General features: G+C 43.5%; 1 protein-coding gene across 3 annotated transcripts in view; it reads right to left on the minus strand.

Moving 5' to 3' along the window:
• Positions 1-17327, minus strand: part of ZNF451 (zinc finger protein 451) — a 48624-nt gene that overhangs the window by 16544 nt on the left and 14753 nt on the right. For all 3 annotated transcript variants that reach the window (XM_025204483.1, XM_025204485.1, XM_025204484.1), the window contains 5 exons: positions 12433-12544; positions 7731-7896; positions 7115-7241; positions 3952-4105; positions 1800-1947 (listed from right to left, as the gene is read on the minus strand). In XM_025204483.1, coding sequence (XP_025060268.1) covers positions 1800-1947; positions 3952-4105; positions 7115-7241; positions 7731-7896; positions 12433-12544 — 707 coding nt within the window. The remainder of the gene's footprint in view (positions 1-1799; positions 1948-3951; positions 4106-7114; positions 7242-7730; positions 7897-12432; positions 12545-17327) is intronic.

The raw sequence follows: 17327 nt of genomic DNA on the forward strand, positions 1-17327 counted from the left end.
AAATGATCCCATACCTAGCAATGTTTTATCACTGTACTAAATGAAGTGCTAGTACCATATATAGACCACTGAATATTCACTACCTAGAAAATACCTGTTAAAGAAATCAAGCAACCAAAAAGCCCTCTGTATTTCTGTTGTACATTTTTAACGCCTCAGTACTCTACCAAATTAGGGCTCACCCATGCTGGGAACAGCATCCTTTGCTTCCAGATTAGAGGCACTTAAGCACAACATTGAGGGAATATACTCAAGCTGAAAGGCCTATTACGGGCACTCACTGGCACTAGGCTGTTGAGGATGACGATGTTGCTGAGGAGGAGTAAATTGAAAATGGATGACAGCTGGTCTGGAATGGAACAAGAAATCACTCATATATGTAAGCATTCTTCAATCTGTAACTGGGACCAGGTAGGGAGGCATATTTTTTCCTCTTTCCTGAGTGTTATATGATCAAAGCTCTCTAGTGTTTCACTCCTGGGGTAAAAGTGGAAGGACTGCCCCACTTACTCATCCTTTCATATTTTTGTAGGACAAGCTCTACACAGCTCCCACAAGGCCTAAAATAGCCTAATTTTGGGATCAGTTTATCTATCAATATATCTTACCCAAATGATCCAAACATTTTCCTCCTACCTCTTAAACCAAGAAGGGAAGCAGTAGATTGATAAGGACCTTCAACTGATCCAGTGGTGTGTAAAGTTCAAGCAAGGTTACAATACTAGGCACTACTAGAAAAGCAAGTCTTAACATGATATGCACAATCTTATTTGTAATGGATCTGTAGGCAACGCGCAAACCAACAGCTAACATATATAAAATTTAAGGGGAAAGATGGATAGAGGAAAAATTATTGCTACTACTGAGGCAAGGTTCTTTGGGTAGATGTGAAAACTACCCAAAGAACCTTGCCTGCGTATGTCCTTAGACCAACACAGCTACAACCAACAACCTTGCTACTACTGAAGGATTCCAATACATCTCTGAGACACTGACATCTACTATCCCCATGTGATTTAGAGGATGAGGGTTGTCTTTGCCTTATTCAGCTTGTAGTTTAGTCACTGTGCTTTTTACCTTTCCAAACCTGCCTTTGCTGAACTCTCTCATTTTGTACCCAAAAAAGCCCCTAATGAGTTTTTCCCCTTTTTATTAGTCCTAGACATATTACATTCCCCCTTTTCTGCAAATGAAATGCTTTCATTAGCTTCTGGCCTTGCACTTTACATATAAACAATATGCCCTCCCTTCTATGATCTTGCTCTCATCTACATCTCTGCTATCCTTCTCTTCATAAGCTCTTTGCCCTTTCAAGTCTTCTCTCATTACTGTTCCCTTGCTCACGCCTTTCAGGCCTCTAGCTCTTTATGTTCTATGCTTTAAGTCTTCCATTTCCTGTTTGCCCACAATCTGTTCAGTCTCCTCCAATTCTTTTCTTAAAATACTTCTTTCAGGAACACTTCCTCCCCACTTTCCCCAACTAAGTCAACTCTTTGGATGGGAAAAATTTTGCTCTTTAGAACTACTGTATAAAATTATGGCACATGGTTTTAATACACAACAGTAACCTATAATAAGCAATCCCAAATGTTTATGGTATTTTAAACAGGTCTGTATTACTCCCCAAAGGATTATACTTGAGCCAATACTAACACATCACCAGCTGAAACACCTAGGGTAAAAGTGGAATTTGCAACACATTTGACACCAAACTACGGAGTTATCTGATATTTAAAAACATGAGAATAACAAGTAGCTACATAGGCACATTCATTTCCTACAGGTAAACTCTTGCAAACCTGAAGTGTGCTGTTAGCTCCATATGTGACCGTAATGTCTGGCGGCAGGATGTGCACTTAACCTGGAATGGGACCTCTTTGCATAAGGATACCAGAAGCTTCTTTGCGTAGGTTGGGAAAGGCAAAGGAAGAGCAGTTACTGCTTCATCTGTAATATGACATGGTATAAAATGAAGCCACATTCAAAACCTTAACATGAGATGCTTTAATTCTATGAACAAATACTATTCATCTTCCTTGCTAATTGGTAGGAGCATGTTCCAGTCTCCTCTTCTGAATTCCATTACTGATCCCCTCTTTGACTTTAGCAAATTATGCTTCTTTCCTCTGTCATTAAAGCCTGCTCCCCTAACTTCTTTGCTTTTATAATATTTCCATATTTTTAGGGAAAACACATCAATGTGTAAGAAAATACATAAAACTATAAACAAGCTTGTTATAGTATCTTTGGAGTATCTCCATTTCTTCAACCCTTCATACTATGTTTCTTAGGCTGATTCTAGGAGCAGAACTATGTCTAATAGATTATCTGTACTGTAAGACTAAAAATAAACTAAGAGTTTTTAATGGAAAAAAAAAGGAAGTAGTTTCCGAAATAAGCTTTGTGACCATTATTATACAAGACAACATCCCCTGCTATATTGTAAGAAAGTACTATCAGAGTTAACTGTGATAATGCCATATTTGCATGGTTAGTTTTTAGGCTAGAACTACACTTTATGGTCATAAGGAATATACTGCACCTTTCTCATTCAAGAAATCAATTCCATAATATATTTTTGCAGTCTCATCCATTTGCTAAGTTTTATTATATACTATACTTATTATTATTATACCAAAACTCAGAAGTTGATTAACAGCTAACACTGAGTGAGCTTCAAATAACAGTCATCGCCACAACTATTTTACAAGTTCCCATCTGTACAACTGTGCAATCAGTTGAATTGTACAGGGGGCAGTGAGGGCTTAATTTAGCCACTAGGCTTTATTATTGGTGATGTGGGAGTAAGGGCCTCTCTACACATTACATTTATGACACAACTAATATGTTAATCACAGTATCAAGGGCAAGGGTGCTAACACATGTATGCCATTTTATAACGTTTTAAATTGGAAACAGCAGCTGGAAAACTTTTAAAGTTGCAGGTAATAACCCAGCTCTGGTCTGGCACAGAACATCAGCAGCAAGGGCTTTCCCTGTGCCCACATGGAACCAGACAGCTCAGAGCTTTGCTTATGCAGCTGTGGCTTCTCCCAGAACCCTGCTCCCCAGCTGGGGCATACGCACAGCTTCCAGCTGGTGAGAAAGTGCACCAGGGCCAGGCATGTAGAAGCTGTATTCATGCTGCTGCAACTTCTGGGGTGAGAAAAAAGAAAAGGGGAGGGGGGGGGGGAAACAGGAGGGGTGGCAGCATCAACAGCTTGGCTGAAAATTCCAGCTGCCTGGTCATGGCACAACTCCCAACCAGTTGAAAGCTGTACCCAAGCCACAGCTGATAGGAGTTTTGGGAGTAAGGGGAAGGAGCAGCGGCAGTAAGAGCACAGCTGGAATTTGCCCAGACCCAGCACAGCTCCTTACTGCTTAGCCCTGGCATAGGCATGAGCACGCACAAAGCCTTTGGGCTCTGTGGGCTGGATCCAGCCTGTGAACTGTATGTTGCCAACCCCTAACATAGGGTATTTTATGGCCATTTTGTACGGTGCTTTAAATTGAAGGTGTGGCAGTCTAGCCCAAGCAATTCGCCCATTAGTGGGCCCCCTCCCCATGGTCTGCAACCAACCATGATGATTTAGGGTGGTGGGTCAAATTCCATACAAGGCCCAAGACAGAATGAAGATGTTCTGTTACAGCAATGAGGAGTATAAATCTACTTCCAATTTGGAAAATGTAATGAGAACCACTAATGCACAAACAGATATGGAATCCTAAAGCATCTCTCTTTATATTAGCAAAACATCAAATCTTGGAAGAGGACAATGCAAGTCATACAGCCTTCATATTTTGTGCATTTCTTTCCAAATTAAGATTCATCTTAGAAAGGCACAAAGGTAATAGTTTTCCTTCATTTACTGTTGAAAATACATTGCCTCAAACTGCTCAGATACAACATCAGAAGGACACGAAGTAAGTCACATTCTAGTTACAACATACCACTCAATTTAAAAACCTGGAGGAAGTGATTCTTCCCAGACATATGCTTCAAACATTCATCTCTTTTGCTGAAAAGGAGGAAGCAGTGAGGACATGCAAAGCACTGAATAAGCTGTGGAGGGAGATCTCTTTTATGCCCATCATTTTCATTTATCTGAAAGATAAACAACATAACGAGTAAAATAAAATCCAATGATATTAAAAGAAAAGGTTTTACAAACAGGTATTTAAAATATTAAGTAGTTTTAATAGACCACTTAAAATGCTGTAATATTTCTCTATGCTACAGTTCAGTACAAGTTTCTAATAAAATTCTCTTTCGTAAAGGACATATAAACATCTTCCTTGGTTTTATGTAATTTTACTATATAAAATTACATTAAAATTGTTAATAGGTGTAAGCAATACAAAAAAAAAGATTATCCATGCACTCTCAGTTCCGTGTCTCTGTGTATATGTATTACTACAGCATCCTTAATTACATAATATCTTTCCTTGGGAACCTCTACTACATTCAGTAAGCAGGATAGATGGTAATTCTGTGCTCAGTGAACTGCTCCAGGCCTTATTTACTGAATGTTCCTTGAAACTCTCTCTAAAGGCCTCATTATTTGTTTCCTCATAATCTAACAAGTTTGGCACTTATCAACCATAATACCTGATTTTCTCAAGTATTAAATGTGAGGTAGGAAGTTATTACTATTTTCATTTCATTGGTGTATAGATTAAAGCCAACATTGTCAAGAATCTCAATCAGTTGTACATATCCATGTGAGATTTTCACGAGACTTTAAGATTACTTCACATTATGCAAAGCTTTTCTTTTTTTGTTTTAAACCATGTAAAAAGATAGCTCCAACCCAATTGAGATACAGCTACAATGGCTCATACTTCTGCAAAACAGACCAGTGGATTGAGATGATCACACAGAAAATATGTAAGATGCAATTCAACACCACTTTTTAAAAGTCTGGCTTGAAAGTCTGACTGAGCATTACACAAGAATTCAGAAGAGAGGTAGAGAGAGAAAACAAACACTCCAAGATGATAAACTTTTGTTTAAACTATATACCCATTCTTTCACTTCCTGAAATCCTCTGCCTTATCCCTACTGGAACAAACAGACAACATCATTTTTCACTGCACACCCCCAGCTTATTCCCCAAAACCAGTTCCTTCCCATGCACTGAAACAGCTGGGGGAGATTATGTAATTTAAGGTGTTCACAATACAAATGTAGAAGAGACACAAAAGGTTGCAGTTGCTAGAACCCCCTACACAAAAATGACCTTTTTAAAAAAAAAAACGAGAGAGAGGTGCAAGAGAATATACATCCCTCCCCATACTCTTTGTTAAGAAGTTTTTTTTTTTTAAATACTTTAATAGAAATGTTAAAAAAATTTTAAAAACCCACACATTTTGCTGGAAGCCAGCATCTACCATAGAGAAATTTCATCCCCAAGAGTGGGAATTTATAAGCAACTGAAAACTGGACCAAACAATGAAATGGATTAAGAAACCCTATCTGTATGCCTCTCTATCAGTTCTGCTTATGTACTTCCTTCCTAAAGATTATGTACATGTATAATCTTAAATTACAATGCTGGCAAATCTGAAGCGAAACCAAGTCAGGTGACAAGGAAAACCTGCAAAATATTGTTGACCCTCTTGCTCAGAAATGAATTAACTTTCTATGCATGATCACATGCCACAAGTTGTCAGCCACGACAAAAATCTAAGACAGGGTTAACACATTGTCTCTGAATAAACATAACTGAAGGTAATCTGAACTCGGACTCAGCACAGAAGAGACATGGGTTTTCAGCGGATAGAGGCATCAACTAGACAAGCATTTTCCAACCTTTTTCGCCCCACAGCAGACACACTTAAATAAAAATGCACTGCAGCACACCAGACACGGAGCAGGACAGCAGGAGCAGGTAGCGCGTGGCCAGCTGGGCAGCATTTTGGGCTAGTCACACCCCGCCTGGCTGGAGCCACGCTCCCCATCTGTCTGTGTCCGCAGCAGCAGCAGGCAGGGGGTGTGGCTCCCGTCCAAAATGCCACAGCACACTGGTTGGGAAATGCTGGACTAGACAAAGACCTAAACAGGGGACCTGCAAAAAGTTATGTCAAAGATAACAGTTTGAAGAACTTTACATTTAAAATTAGATTTTTTTCTTCTTTTAAAGGCCACATTTTACCATAAAACACAAGTCCCTAATGAAATCACTGGGAGCCAAGTAAAATGGTCAAACTCACTTAGATGCACCTATCACCATGAAATTAATACCAGGTACAAAAAGACAAAAACTTGGTCCTGATAGTTAAGAATTCTATAGCCTTACTCGCAAGTGACTAGGCTCAAATGGACTCAGCAGGTGCTTAAGTAAGATGTAGGTGGAAAATCAAGTTTTAGCAATTCAAATTTCCTGCCCTAAAAAATCATTATGTAGGTACCCAGCCCACATCTCCATTTTGGCCTCCCAGGGTCCCTAGGCAGTCAGACCTGGGCATATGCATCTGTGCAGAAGGGACTCAGAGTGAGACACTTCTCTAGTTAACTCCAGCATGCTCCACAGATTCTAATTGACCCTGGGAAGTGGCCAAACTCGGTTAAAGTCCCCAGAAAGGGCTACTCTTGAGCAGATCAAAAAAAAAAAAAACACATTCAATTTCCACTGACCATTTAATTCAGCTCAGAGTTACTGGCAGGGGTGATGCCACTTCCCACTGGCTGCCCAGTATCTTAGTGGCTAGAGCTGTGCCTAGGAAAGTGGGGGCCAATCTTTTTGACAGACATGCCCTGAAATTAGCATTGCACCCTCTGAGCGCTGCTCCAAACCCCTTCCCTTGCCTCATCAACTGCTCTGCTTCCTGCTCCCTGCCCAATCTGCCTCTGCTTTCTAGCAAGTTCTAGTTTCGACTTCCAGGTTTATGTCTGTTTTTAAAACTAGTGACTGTCTACACGTTTCAAGTGATGGGAAGTAGGGACAAGAACCTACAAGATAGTCCTATCCACTGGGCTACAGAAGATCATTTTAAGCTTCTTCAGGCTTGTGCCCCTTTAGGCCTTTAACTCTTGACCCTTGGTTGCCCAGTGACTCCAGTTGCTTTGACATAGCAATATTCAGTCACATGAATACCCATAAGATATTCTTACCTTAGATACAAGATGTTCGCAGTACTCCTGTGAAGTAACAAATCTTTTAAAGCATATCACACAGGCAACGGCACTAGCTGGAGCTCCATGGAGTGTAATTGTTGGGTCACAAGGAGAATGATCAAATCTATAAAAAAAGGAAAACAACAAAAATGATTCCACTAAGCAAAAGAATAGGTTTCCTTGGAAGAAAGTAAAGTAATTTGAAGCATTAGGGCAAGAACACACCTAATTAATTGTCGATTCAAGCAAACAAAAACAAGATTGTTAGGCAGTTTCACTGAGTATTGGCTAGTATCATTCAAATCCCAGTTTTTGTGTCATAAGAGCAATGACGACTGAAATTTGCTCATTTTAATGCCTACTAAGCAAGGGAAAAATACATAGGATTAACTAGGGGGGAAAGCATCAGTTTTTAAAAATGCAAGTTTTAAGGCAACAGCAGAAACACTGAAAAGTTCCCGATGTTCTGCCTGTATAAAAATTAATTGCACACTGGCAGCCTCTTCCAAAAGGAATACTGAAATTACAGGGCAGTACGATATAGATCTGAGGCAACGTCCCACAATCACAGATGTTCAGTGATGTTCTCTTTTGACCTATGATATACTCTTACCTCTTCAGGTGACCTAACAGAAGATGCCCATTATCAAATTTTCTGTTGCAATGCATTACAGGACATAAAATAGGACTGCTCTTCACTGGTGCCTGGCCTGCCCTCTGGAATCCACCTGCCCTCTGGAATCCACCTCTTCCATAATTAACCATACCTGGCTTGAGACCTGTATTGTAAGACAAAAACTTTCAGGTACACAGTCCTGATAATATTTGAAGCTTTTCTTTTCTTTAAAATGAAGCAACTGAACATTTATCATCAGATTATACTGACATGGCAAAACAAAGCTGTTATATTACACAAAAAGAGGGCTCTGATGAACCATAAAGGTTTTATTTTACCCTAGGAAAAAGATGGCTATTTCATAAATTTTCAACTGTTTATGATAAAATGATTTATGTATGCCAATTCCAACACCTACTCAATATATATACACACACACTATACAAATGGATAGGGATATTTAAAATCCACTTTGATTCCTTATTTATGAGGCTTACATAAAGAAAAAGGATTTTTTCCCCAATCAATAAGTTGTACAAAGTAGATTTCTACTTGATGTCTTTGCAAGTAGCTAACGTTACCCAAGTATTTCCTATACCCAGCATATGGAACATTAATGTTGAATAGTAAGAAAAACATGTGAAGAAGAATTTTAAAGCAACAATTGATTGTATACCTCTATCACACAGGGAAGCATTGCGCTGAGACACACCATACTAGCTTCTGGACCGGTGATATAAATATATTACTGACTTGCCTGCAAAGCTACACCAACTTGAAAAACGGAGCTTATTGGTAGACATGCAGCACTGCCTCTGGTCAGTAGCTAGTGCATGCAGGGTTAATGGGCATGTCTAATAAAACATGTATTGCATAGCAGTATTCCAAGTACTTCACTCCAGGATAGGAGGAAAAAAAAACCCCAAACAAGAAACCCTGTTTTTACTAGACTGCACACTTCAAAGTTGTTAATAAAGTGCACGGTTAGTTTTTCCCACCTCATAAGATTCTTACCTGTTTCTTAGAGCACCTCATACCTCAAATAGCAGACTTGAAACCAAAGTTTCACAATTTATATAATTGTAATGTAACCATCCTCCATTTGAAAGTAAAACAGTGTGACCAAAGGGTTCCTATACATGTAAGCTGTTTACATACTTAAACGATATGCAATTATACAGTTTGTTATAATGTAAGCGTGGCAGGCACTGTTGGTGCCTGCCACTTCAAGAGCTGAGCCAAGCAGCCAGCAGGTGCTTGAGTGCAGCAGCCATTTTAGATCTGTGGCCACCTATATAATCAGAGCAGTTCCTTTGACAGGCCAGGCAGTAACACTGCCTGGCTGCAAGGCTGAATGCAACTCCCAGGAGGTAAGGGCAGGAGTGGTAGGGGATGATTTGGAGGCTTCCGGTCCTAGGCATGACCTAAAACTACACCCTGCTGGGAGTGGGTGGCTTGGTGGGGCTCTCAGTGGTGCGGGAGCCCTCAGGAAATGCCAGGTGCAAGACACCAAGGAGAGTGGAGGCCAGGCACATGTGGGGTGCAAGACCCAAGGAGAGGAGGAGCCCCAGTGAGGGGGCAGAGAAGCAGAGCCCCAGTGAAAGGGGGGGGAACCCAGAGGGCTGGGAGTCCAGTCTCTGCATGGGTGAGGGTATAGAGTTGTCCTGGAAGGGGCCAGGGCAAGCTTTAGACCCAGTTGGGTAACTGGCTGGCCACTACCCCAGTGAGGGTCACAGGAGATGCCAAAAAGACGGTATGTCTGCCACCCAAGGTATGGGCTAGCTACAGCCTATGGCCTAAGGGGCCCGCTCCAAGAGGGAGCAAGGCAGTACAAGTTGTTGAGGCGTGAAAGAGACCCTGTGAGAGGGGGTGGAGTGTGAGAGGCCCTAGTGAGGAGGGCGGTATGAATGTGTGTGCGTCTGAGGCCTGACAACGAGGGCTAAGCTTGGGAGCCGGAAGCATTGTCATCTGGATGCTATCATCTTATTAATTAATGATAATTAATCATTAGTATCATTAATAGCATATCTGGATGCTATCATTGTCATCTGGATGCTATCTGCAAGGCTTGGGCTGCGGTGTAGGGGAGGAACGGAGCTGCAGATAGCGCCCCCTGGCATCGGGGCAAGAACAGGCAGCCTCCCGCCTAACTAACAACATAATTATTAGGGCTGTGCAAAACAGAAGCATTCCGTTTTGACCAGTGTTTTGACATTTTGACGGAACAGTGTTCTGTTTCAGCTTGTGTTTTGAGTCAAAACGGCTGTTCCGTTCCCTCGAAACATTTTGCCATTTTGACCCTGTTTCGATGTTTTGCTCACTGGCTATAATGGAGAAGGTCAAAACAGGCTATAACTTTGTCATTTCTGGCCACACTTGGATGAAACTTGCAGGAATGGTAGCTCCTTCTGGGGGCATGAAGCGTGCTAAGTTTCAAGAAGATAGGTGCAGGGGGCACAGAGAAACTGCATCCCAAAATCTTGAAAGCAAAACTCATGTCACGTGTATGTTAAGCCACAGTGAGATCAAAACTGCAGGTGTGCTAGGCCCTGCTGAGGCCACAAAGGGTTGTGCATGAAGGGAGAACCCCACTTTGCCACAGTAAGCAACTGGCAAAAATTGGGACCAGCAAAGTATTATGCAAGCAAGCAAGCTAGGCAGACAAGGTTCCTTGGGTGAATTTGATATCTTTTATTAGACCAACCCAAATGGTTGGAGAATAGTTATTAAGCAAGCTTTCGGGTTCAAAAACCCTTCGTCAGGCTAAGGAAGCTACAGCAGTTGGTGTGTGCTCTTCCTGGATGGAATGAAAAGTAAAAACCATTCCATCCAGGAAGAGCACACACCAACTGCTGCTAGGGAGAAGCTGAGTTTTAGCCCTATACCCCATATGTTGGCCATGTTAGAGCAGTATAGGAAATTCATTATAGTTTCATAGTTTCAGGGTCGGAAGGGACCTAATAGATCTTCTAGCCCGACCCCCCGCCAGGGCGGGAGAACAACCCAAAAAACACAAACAAAACCACTCACCCTAAAAACAAAAACGGGACTCAAATGAGTCCAGCCAGGTAAGTATCCAGCCTCTTCTTAAAGATCCCCAGGGTAGGGGCCAGCACCACCTCCCTTGGAAGTTGGTTCCAGCTCCTAGCCGCCCTAACTGTGAAGTAGTTTTTTCGGATGTCCAATCTGTACCTCCTCTCCATCAACTTGTGCCCATTACTCCTTGTTATGCCAGCGGGGGGTAGGGGAAACAGCGTCTCCCCCAAACCCTTCTGGTTCCCCCTAGTGAGTATATAGACGGTCACCAGGTCCCCCCTCAGCCTTCTCTTGTGGAGGCTGAATAGGTTCAGGTCCCGCAGTCTCTCACTGTAGGGTCTGCCCTGTTGTCCCCGGATCATGCGGGTGGCCCTCCTCTGGACCCTCTCCATGTTGTCCACATCCCTCCTGAAATGGGGCGCACAGAACTGGACACAATACTCCAGCTGCGGCCTGACCAGCGTCGCATAGAGGGGGAGGATCACCTCCCTGGCTCTACTCGAGATGCACCTGTGGATGCACGACAAGGTCCGGTTAGCCCTGCCAACCATGACCTCGCATTGCCGGCCCATGTTCATCTTGGAGTCAATAATGACACCAAGATCCCTTTCCACCTCCGTGCTCTCAAGTAGGGAGCTCCCCATCGTATAAGTGTGCTGCTGGTTCCTACTACCCAAGTGCAGCACCCTGCACTTGTCCGTATTGAAACACATCCTGTTCCTGTTTGCCCACCCCTGTAACCTATCCAGATCCTTCTGCAATCTCTCTCTCCCTGCTAGCGTGCTCACCTCCCCCCAAATTTTGGTGTCATCAGCGAATTTAAACAGGTTGCTTTCCACCCCAACATCAAGATCGCTGATGAAGAAATTGAACAGCGCAGGCCCCAGGACCGAGCCCTGGGGGACTCCACTACCCAAAACACTCAATTACCAGTGGGGGCACATTTCTCACAGGAGGGCCACTCTCTCTCCAATCTCTCAGTCCTGATCCTCAAGTGAAACTTACACAACACTTCCCAGAGACGAGCCTATGAGCTCCATTTCATCAACCTGCTGGATACTAGAGATCATGGACTAAACATAGACATTGGATTTTTGATACATTATAATCTGTCTGGCAACTGACTCCCCAGCCCAGCCCAGCCCAGCCCAGCCTCTGGCTTTTTTACTTTTCATTCCACCCACGAAGAGCACGCACCAACTGCTGAAGCTTCCTTAGCCTGACGAAGGGTTTTTGAACCCGAAAGCTTGCTTAATAACTATTCTCCAACCATTTGGGTTGGTCTAATAAAAGATATCAAATTCACCAAGGAACCTTGTCTGCCTATGCCTATGTCCTTAGACCAACACGGCTACAACCCAAACCCCTGCAGCAAGCAAATTATGCACTTAGCCAATATGTATTAGTACATTAGAAAAGCTACCACTCAGAGTACAATTTTACACTGAACTGCGTTAGTACTTTAAGTGACATGTATTTGTTTACTACTGACATTTAAGGCAAATACTGAATAATTTATTCCAAATGTTGACTGAATAAAGTGACAGACACAACATTAATTTCTAAATTTAAAATTATTTCATCAATGGGTCTGAGTAGTCACTCTTCAACAGCCATTGTTCACCATTTCATATTTAAAATTCTCTCCCTTTTAATTAGTTACCTGGCATTTTTAACCACTGGTCTACACACAATTTTGCTGCTTCTGTATCACTATGTCCCCGAATAAATTCCAGCTCCTGCAATCCATGAGCATACTGGGAATCCATTTTTTCCTGAAGGGAAGACAAATTAAAATTAAGGTAATTTGGAATATTAAATTAACTCAAGTAAACTAATTAATACATCAGAAGCCTCATATTTATATCTATCAGGAAAAGTACATCCATCTATATTGTACTGTGACCAAATGAGATGGCCTCTTTACAATTTAACAATGTTTATTCATTAATAAATTAGATAGAGGAAAAGAATCAAAGTGTAAAAATCTTAAATTTCATCACTTCTCCATATTAGCTGAGACAATTCATTATGACAAGTGTACTGCAGAGCCCAAATCTCTCTCTCCCACCACTGACATTAATCTTCCTGAACTTGTGTTGAATGATGTTCATGTTACTTATGAAATTTCACTTTGGAGATATTCAAAGTCAGAAGTCAAGATATGATTTTATGTACACTAGCTAATTTTTTTTAAATATAATTACAGGGCTCAGTACCAATAGCAAAGCACACAAAAGGAGTTAAAAGTATTTCAGGCAGTAAATTAAATCTGTTAATAAAAAATGGAACTAATAGCTAACGAAGGTACACTGCTCCCCTTGATGAGTTATATATACATTAACTCAGTTTACCTTGCCACTTAAATCAAAATAGTTTACTCCGTTTTGAATCATGTTATTGCACCATGTGGACTCTGAATCATCTGTACTAGATTATCTCTATTTATGTGAAGAATACCTGCTGACACTTAAATACTTTTATTTGGCACAAGTATAGAGATCCTAAAGTCACTGCCATCTTTCATATCTTTCGTTTTCTGTAACATCCCATAGAAAGGTCTTGTATTTTTTTCACTCTCCAGTGGAAAGGCTCCTCTCTCCAACACCTCCCAGAATGCTAAGTTTCACCAGCAGCTATCATAGCAGATGAAGACTCAGCAATATTTCCAGGAACAAAAATCAAGGAGCCACATCAGAAATTGAAAAAACCCTCATAAAAAATAGTAACACTACCTTTGGGAACACAAGTTACAGGTTTCCCTCGCTTTATGAGGGTTCTGTATGTGCAAATTTGCTCTTATGTTATGATCTTTTTATACCAAAAATTGGTATAAAAATTGTATTGTATTTAGTATTGTAGTTGTGATGATGCTAGTGAATATATAAAAAGCAAGTTTTGTTTGGCAAAATCTTTTATTGGATCAACTTTATAGTTGAGAAATAATGTTAAAATAAACTCTGAGGAACCAAACACTCTTCCTCAGAAAGAAAGATGCAAAAAAAGGCACCTGCTTAGGTTGCTCCACAAGATCATCAAGTGCTCTTTCATGCACTCAGTAGGAGTAGTCTAGTCCCAATAGAGTTTCATGTGGTAAATCAGGAATCATTTTGATCTCCTGCTTTTCTCCCTCTAATCCCATGATTGCGCAGCTGCACAAGAAATGTCTCTTTTTCTGATCCTATATCGGGGTGGGCAAAATATGGTCCGTGGACCGGATCAAATCTGCCAAGTGATTGGATCCAGCTGGCAGGCAGGCACCCACCAATTGTATCTGGCCCCCACAGTACTCCACATGGGGCTAAGCCCTGCCCAGGGCAACCCACTCCATGCTCCTGCCTGCACCAGCCAACAGCCCCGACCCCAGGCTGCATGCATAGCTTCCTGTCAGGGCTGTATTTGCCTGGGTACTACTCGGCTCCCGCCGCATCCAGCAGGTTCTCCTGTCCCTGCTGTGTCACTCTGGGAAGCGACGGTGGTCATGGGAATGCGTGCTGGGCATCCAGTCAGGTTGTAGCAAGCAAACTGAGTTATGCTAAGGCTTTTTAGCCATAGTCCAAGTCTTCCCAGAGCTAAGCAACAAAATTGAACAAAGCGCCTTCTGTGGCACTGGAAGATGCAAGTGCTGTGATTGGGCACTAGGTGAGCAAGGCACAAGTTTCCCCATAAGGAAACATTGTTTGCTTAGCCAACTTTACTGTGTTTCTTGTTTGAGGTTGGCTTAAGAATGAAGACTAAATGTTTATATTTCTTCCTAAACCATAAGGAATGTGGCTGGCATAGTGCCAGGGGATTGGTGCACCATATAAGAAATACTTAGCACAGAGTCAGAGGATTGGACAATTTGGGATGAAAAAGTTACAAAAGTGATAGACAAACAAAGGAACGTGTGTTAGCATGCTGTGACCCTGGGACAGGGGCAGGCAATTATTTTGGGCAGAGGGCCGCTTACTCAGTTTTGGCAAGCTGTTGAGGGCCACATGGATAGCCCTGCCCCTTGACAGGTGTCCCACCCTCTGGTCCCCATCTTGGGACCAATATCCCAATGTCTTGGGACCAGTGTCCCAGAGCCAGAATCGGTTGGGCTCAAAGCAGGACAAATGCTGGCAAGGGTCTGTGGAGCCAGGCTGGGCTGCACCAGCAGGGAGAGGGGGAGCTGACCTGGCTCCATAGAGCCCCTGCTGGCCGGGACCCTGTATCCCTGCTGCCCTGCTCTGGGCCCTGCTGGCACTGGTCCTGGGACACCAGTGAGAGCCCTGTGCTTCCACTCACTCCCAGTGCCCCCCCAGCCCCATAGTACAGGCGGGGGGCAGCGTGCAGCCTCGACCCCCTGCTCACCGCACGGAAGAAACTAGTGCTGAGCACAGGGAAAAGCAGCCCCTCCCCTGCCCCGTGCTCCCTGCTGCAGCCACTCGCAGCCCACACAGGGTTGTCCCGAGAAGGCATGGGCAGCCTCACGCAGGCTGTGAGCAGTTGCAGTGTAGGGCGCCGGATAAAGGAACTCGTCCTCCTGCTTAACACAAATAATTACAATGTCATAGAGATAACGGAGACCTGGTGGGACTCCACCCATGACTGGACCATGGGTATAGATGGCTATACCCTGTACAAGAGAGACAGAGTACGTAAAAAGGCCGGGGGTGTAGCTCTCTATGTTAAGGAAAGCTATGCGTCCCTGCAAGCTGATGTTGGCGACCAGGGTGGACAGCTAGAGACCCTCTGGGTTAAAATCCGTGGGGAACATAGCACAGGGGACACAACAGTGGGAGTCTACTACAGACCTCCCACCCAAAGTCAAGAGCTTGACCAGGAGTTCACATGGGAACTGGCTGAGGCTGCATGTTCCCGGACCATGGTTGTCATGGGTGACTTCAACTACCCAGGCATTTCATGGGAGGATCACTCAGCAACAAGCTGTCGCAAAGCTTCCTATCGGGCGTGGACGACCTCTACCTGACTCAAAAAGTCTATGGGCCAACAAGAGGTAAAGCGCTGCTCAACCTGGTACTGGGGATGATCTAATCAGCGACGTAGTGATCGATGGGAAGCTGGGTGACAGCGACCACAAGCTGATCACCTTCACCATCTGCCATAAAGCTGGCAAGTCAGTCAGCAACATGGAAGTCCTTGACTTCAGAAAAGCCGACTTTGACAAGATCAGGAGACTTGTCAGTGAGGCCCTAAGGGACCACGACCCCAGGGGGAGGGGAGTTGAGGAAGAGTGGTTGCTCCTCAAGGGACTGATCCTCAATGCACAAACTAATTCTGTTCCATCTCAGGGGGAAAGGCAGCAAGAGGACACAGCAGCCCCCCTGGCTCTCCAGGGATCTAGCAGACCTCTTAAGGCTAAAAAGAAAGGCATACAAAAGATGGAGGATAGGATTCACCTTCAAGGAGGAATATTCTGCACTGGGGTTCAGTCCTGCAAGGAGCAATCCAGGAAAGTCAAGGCTGCAACTGAACTCCAACTAGCTTTGAGTATCAAGGACAATAAAAAGTCCTTTTTCAGATATATGGGGAGCCAGAGGAAAAGTAAGGGCAACACTGGACCCCTGCTAAACCAGACAGGACAACTGACGCCCAGGAAAAAGCCAACATATTAAATGGGTACTTTGCATCGGTCTTTCATCAGTCCCATGGGATGCCCATGCCCACTACAGGACAGGGAGGTCCGGGTGAGGGAGATCCCCTACCCTCCATCAATGCTGACCACGTGAAGGAACACCTTAAGAGGCTGGATACCTTCAAGTCAGCTGGCCCTGACAATATACACCCCAGGATACTCAAGCAGCTGGCAAGCATCATAGTCCAGCCTCTGGCACGGATCTTTGAGAACTCCTGGTGCTCTGGTGTAGTGCCCAAAGACTGGAAGAAGGCCAATGTGGTGCCTATCTTCAAGAAAGGAAGGAAAGTGGATCCAGCTAACTATAGGCCCATCAGCCTGACTTCTATCCTGGGGAAGGTCTTAGAAAAGTTTATTAAAGAAGCCATCCTTAATGGACTGGCCGACACCAAGCCAGCACAGGTTTGTCGCGAGTAGGTCCTGCTTGACCAATCTCATTTCCTTCTATGACCAGGTGACCTATCACCTGGACAAGGGAGCAGAGATTGATGTCATATATCTTGATTTCAAAAAAGCCTTCGATCTGTTATCCCATGATCACCTCTTGGCGAAACTGGCCAAATGTGGCCTTGGGTCCACCATGATCTCCAGGCTGGGGAATTGACTCTGTGGTCAAACCCAGTGGGTGGTAATTGATGGAAGTCAAACGTCATAGTGCCCTGTGAACAGTGGGGTCCCCCAAGGCTCTGCCCTTAGACCCATATTGTTCAACATCTTCATTAATGATGTGGACATTGGAGTCAGAAGCAGACTGGCCAATTTTGCCAATAACACCAAACTTTAGGGCAAAGCATCCACACCTGAAGAGAGGAGGGCGATCCAGGCTGACCTGGACAGGCTCAGCAAATGGGCGGACGGGAACCTGATGGTGTTTAACACTGAAAAATGCAAGGTTCTCCACCCTGGGAGGAAAAACCTGCAGCATCCTTATAGGC

Source organism: Alligator sinensis, unplaced genomic scaffold (genome assembly GCF_000455745.1).
Source record: "Alligator sinensis unplaced genomic scaffold, ASM45574v1 scaffold482_1, whole genome shotgun sequence".
Classification (NCBI taxonomy): domain Eukaryota; kingdom Metazoa; phylum Chordata; order Crocodylia; family Alligatoridae; genus Alligator; species Alligator sinensis.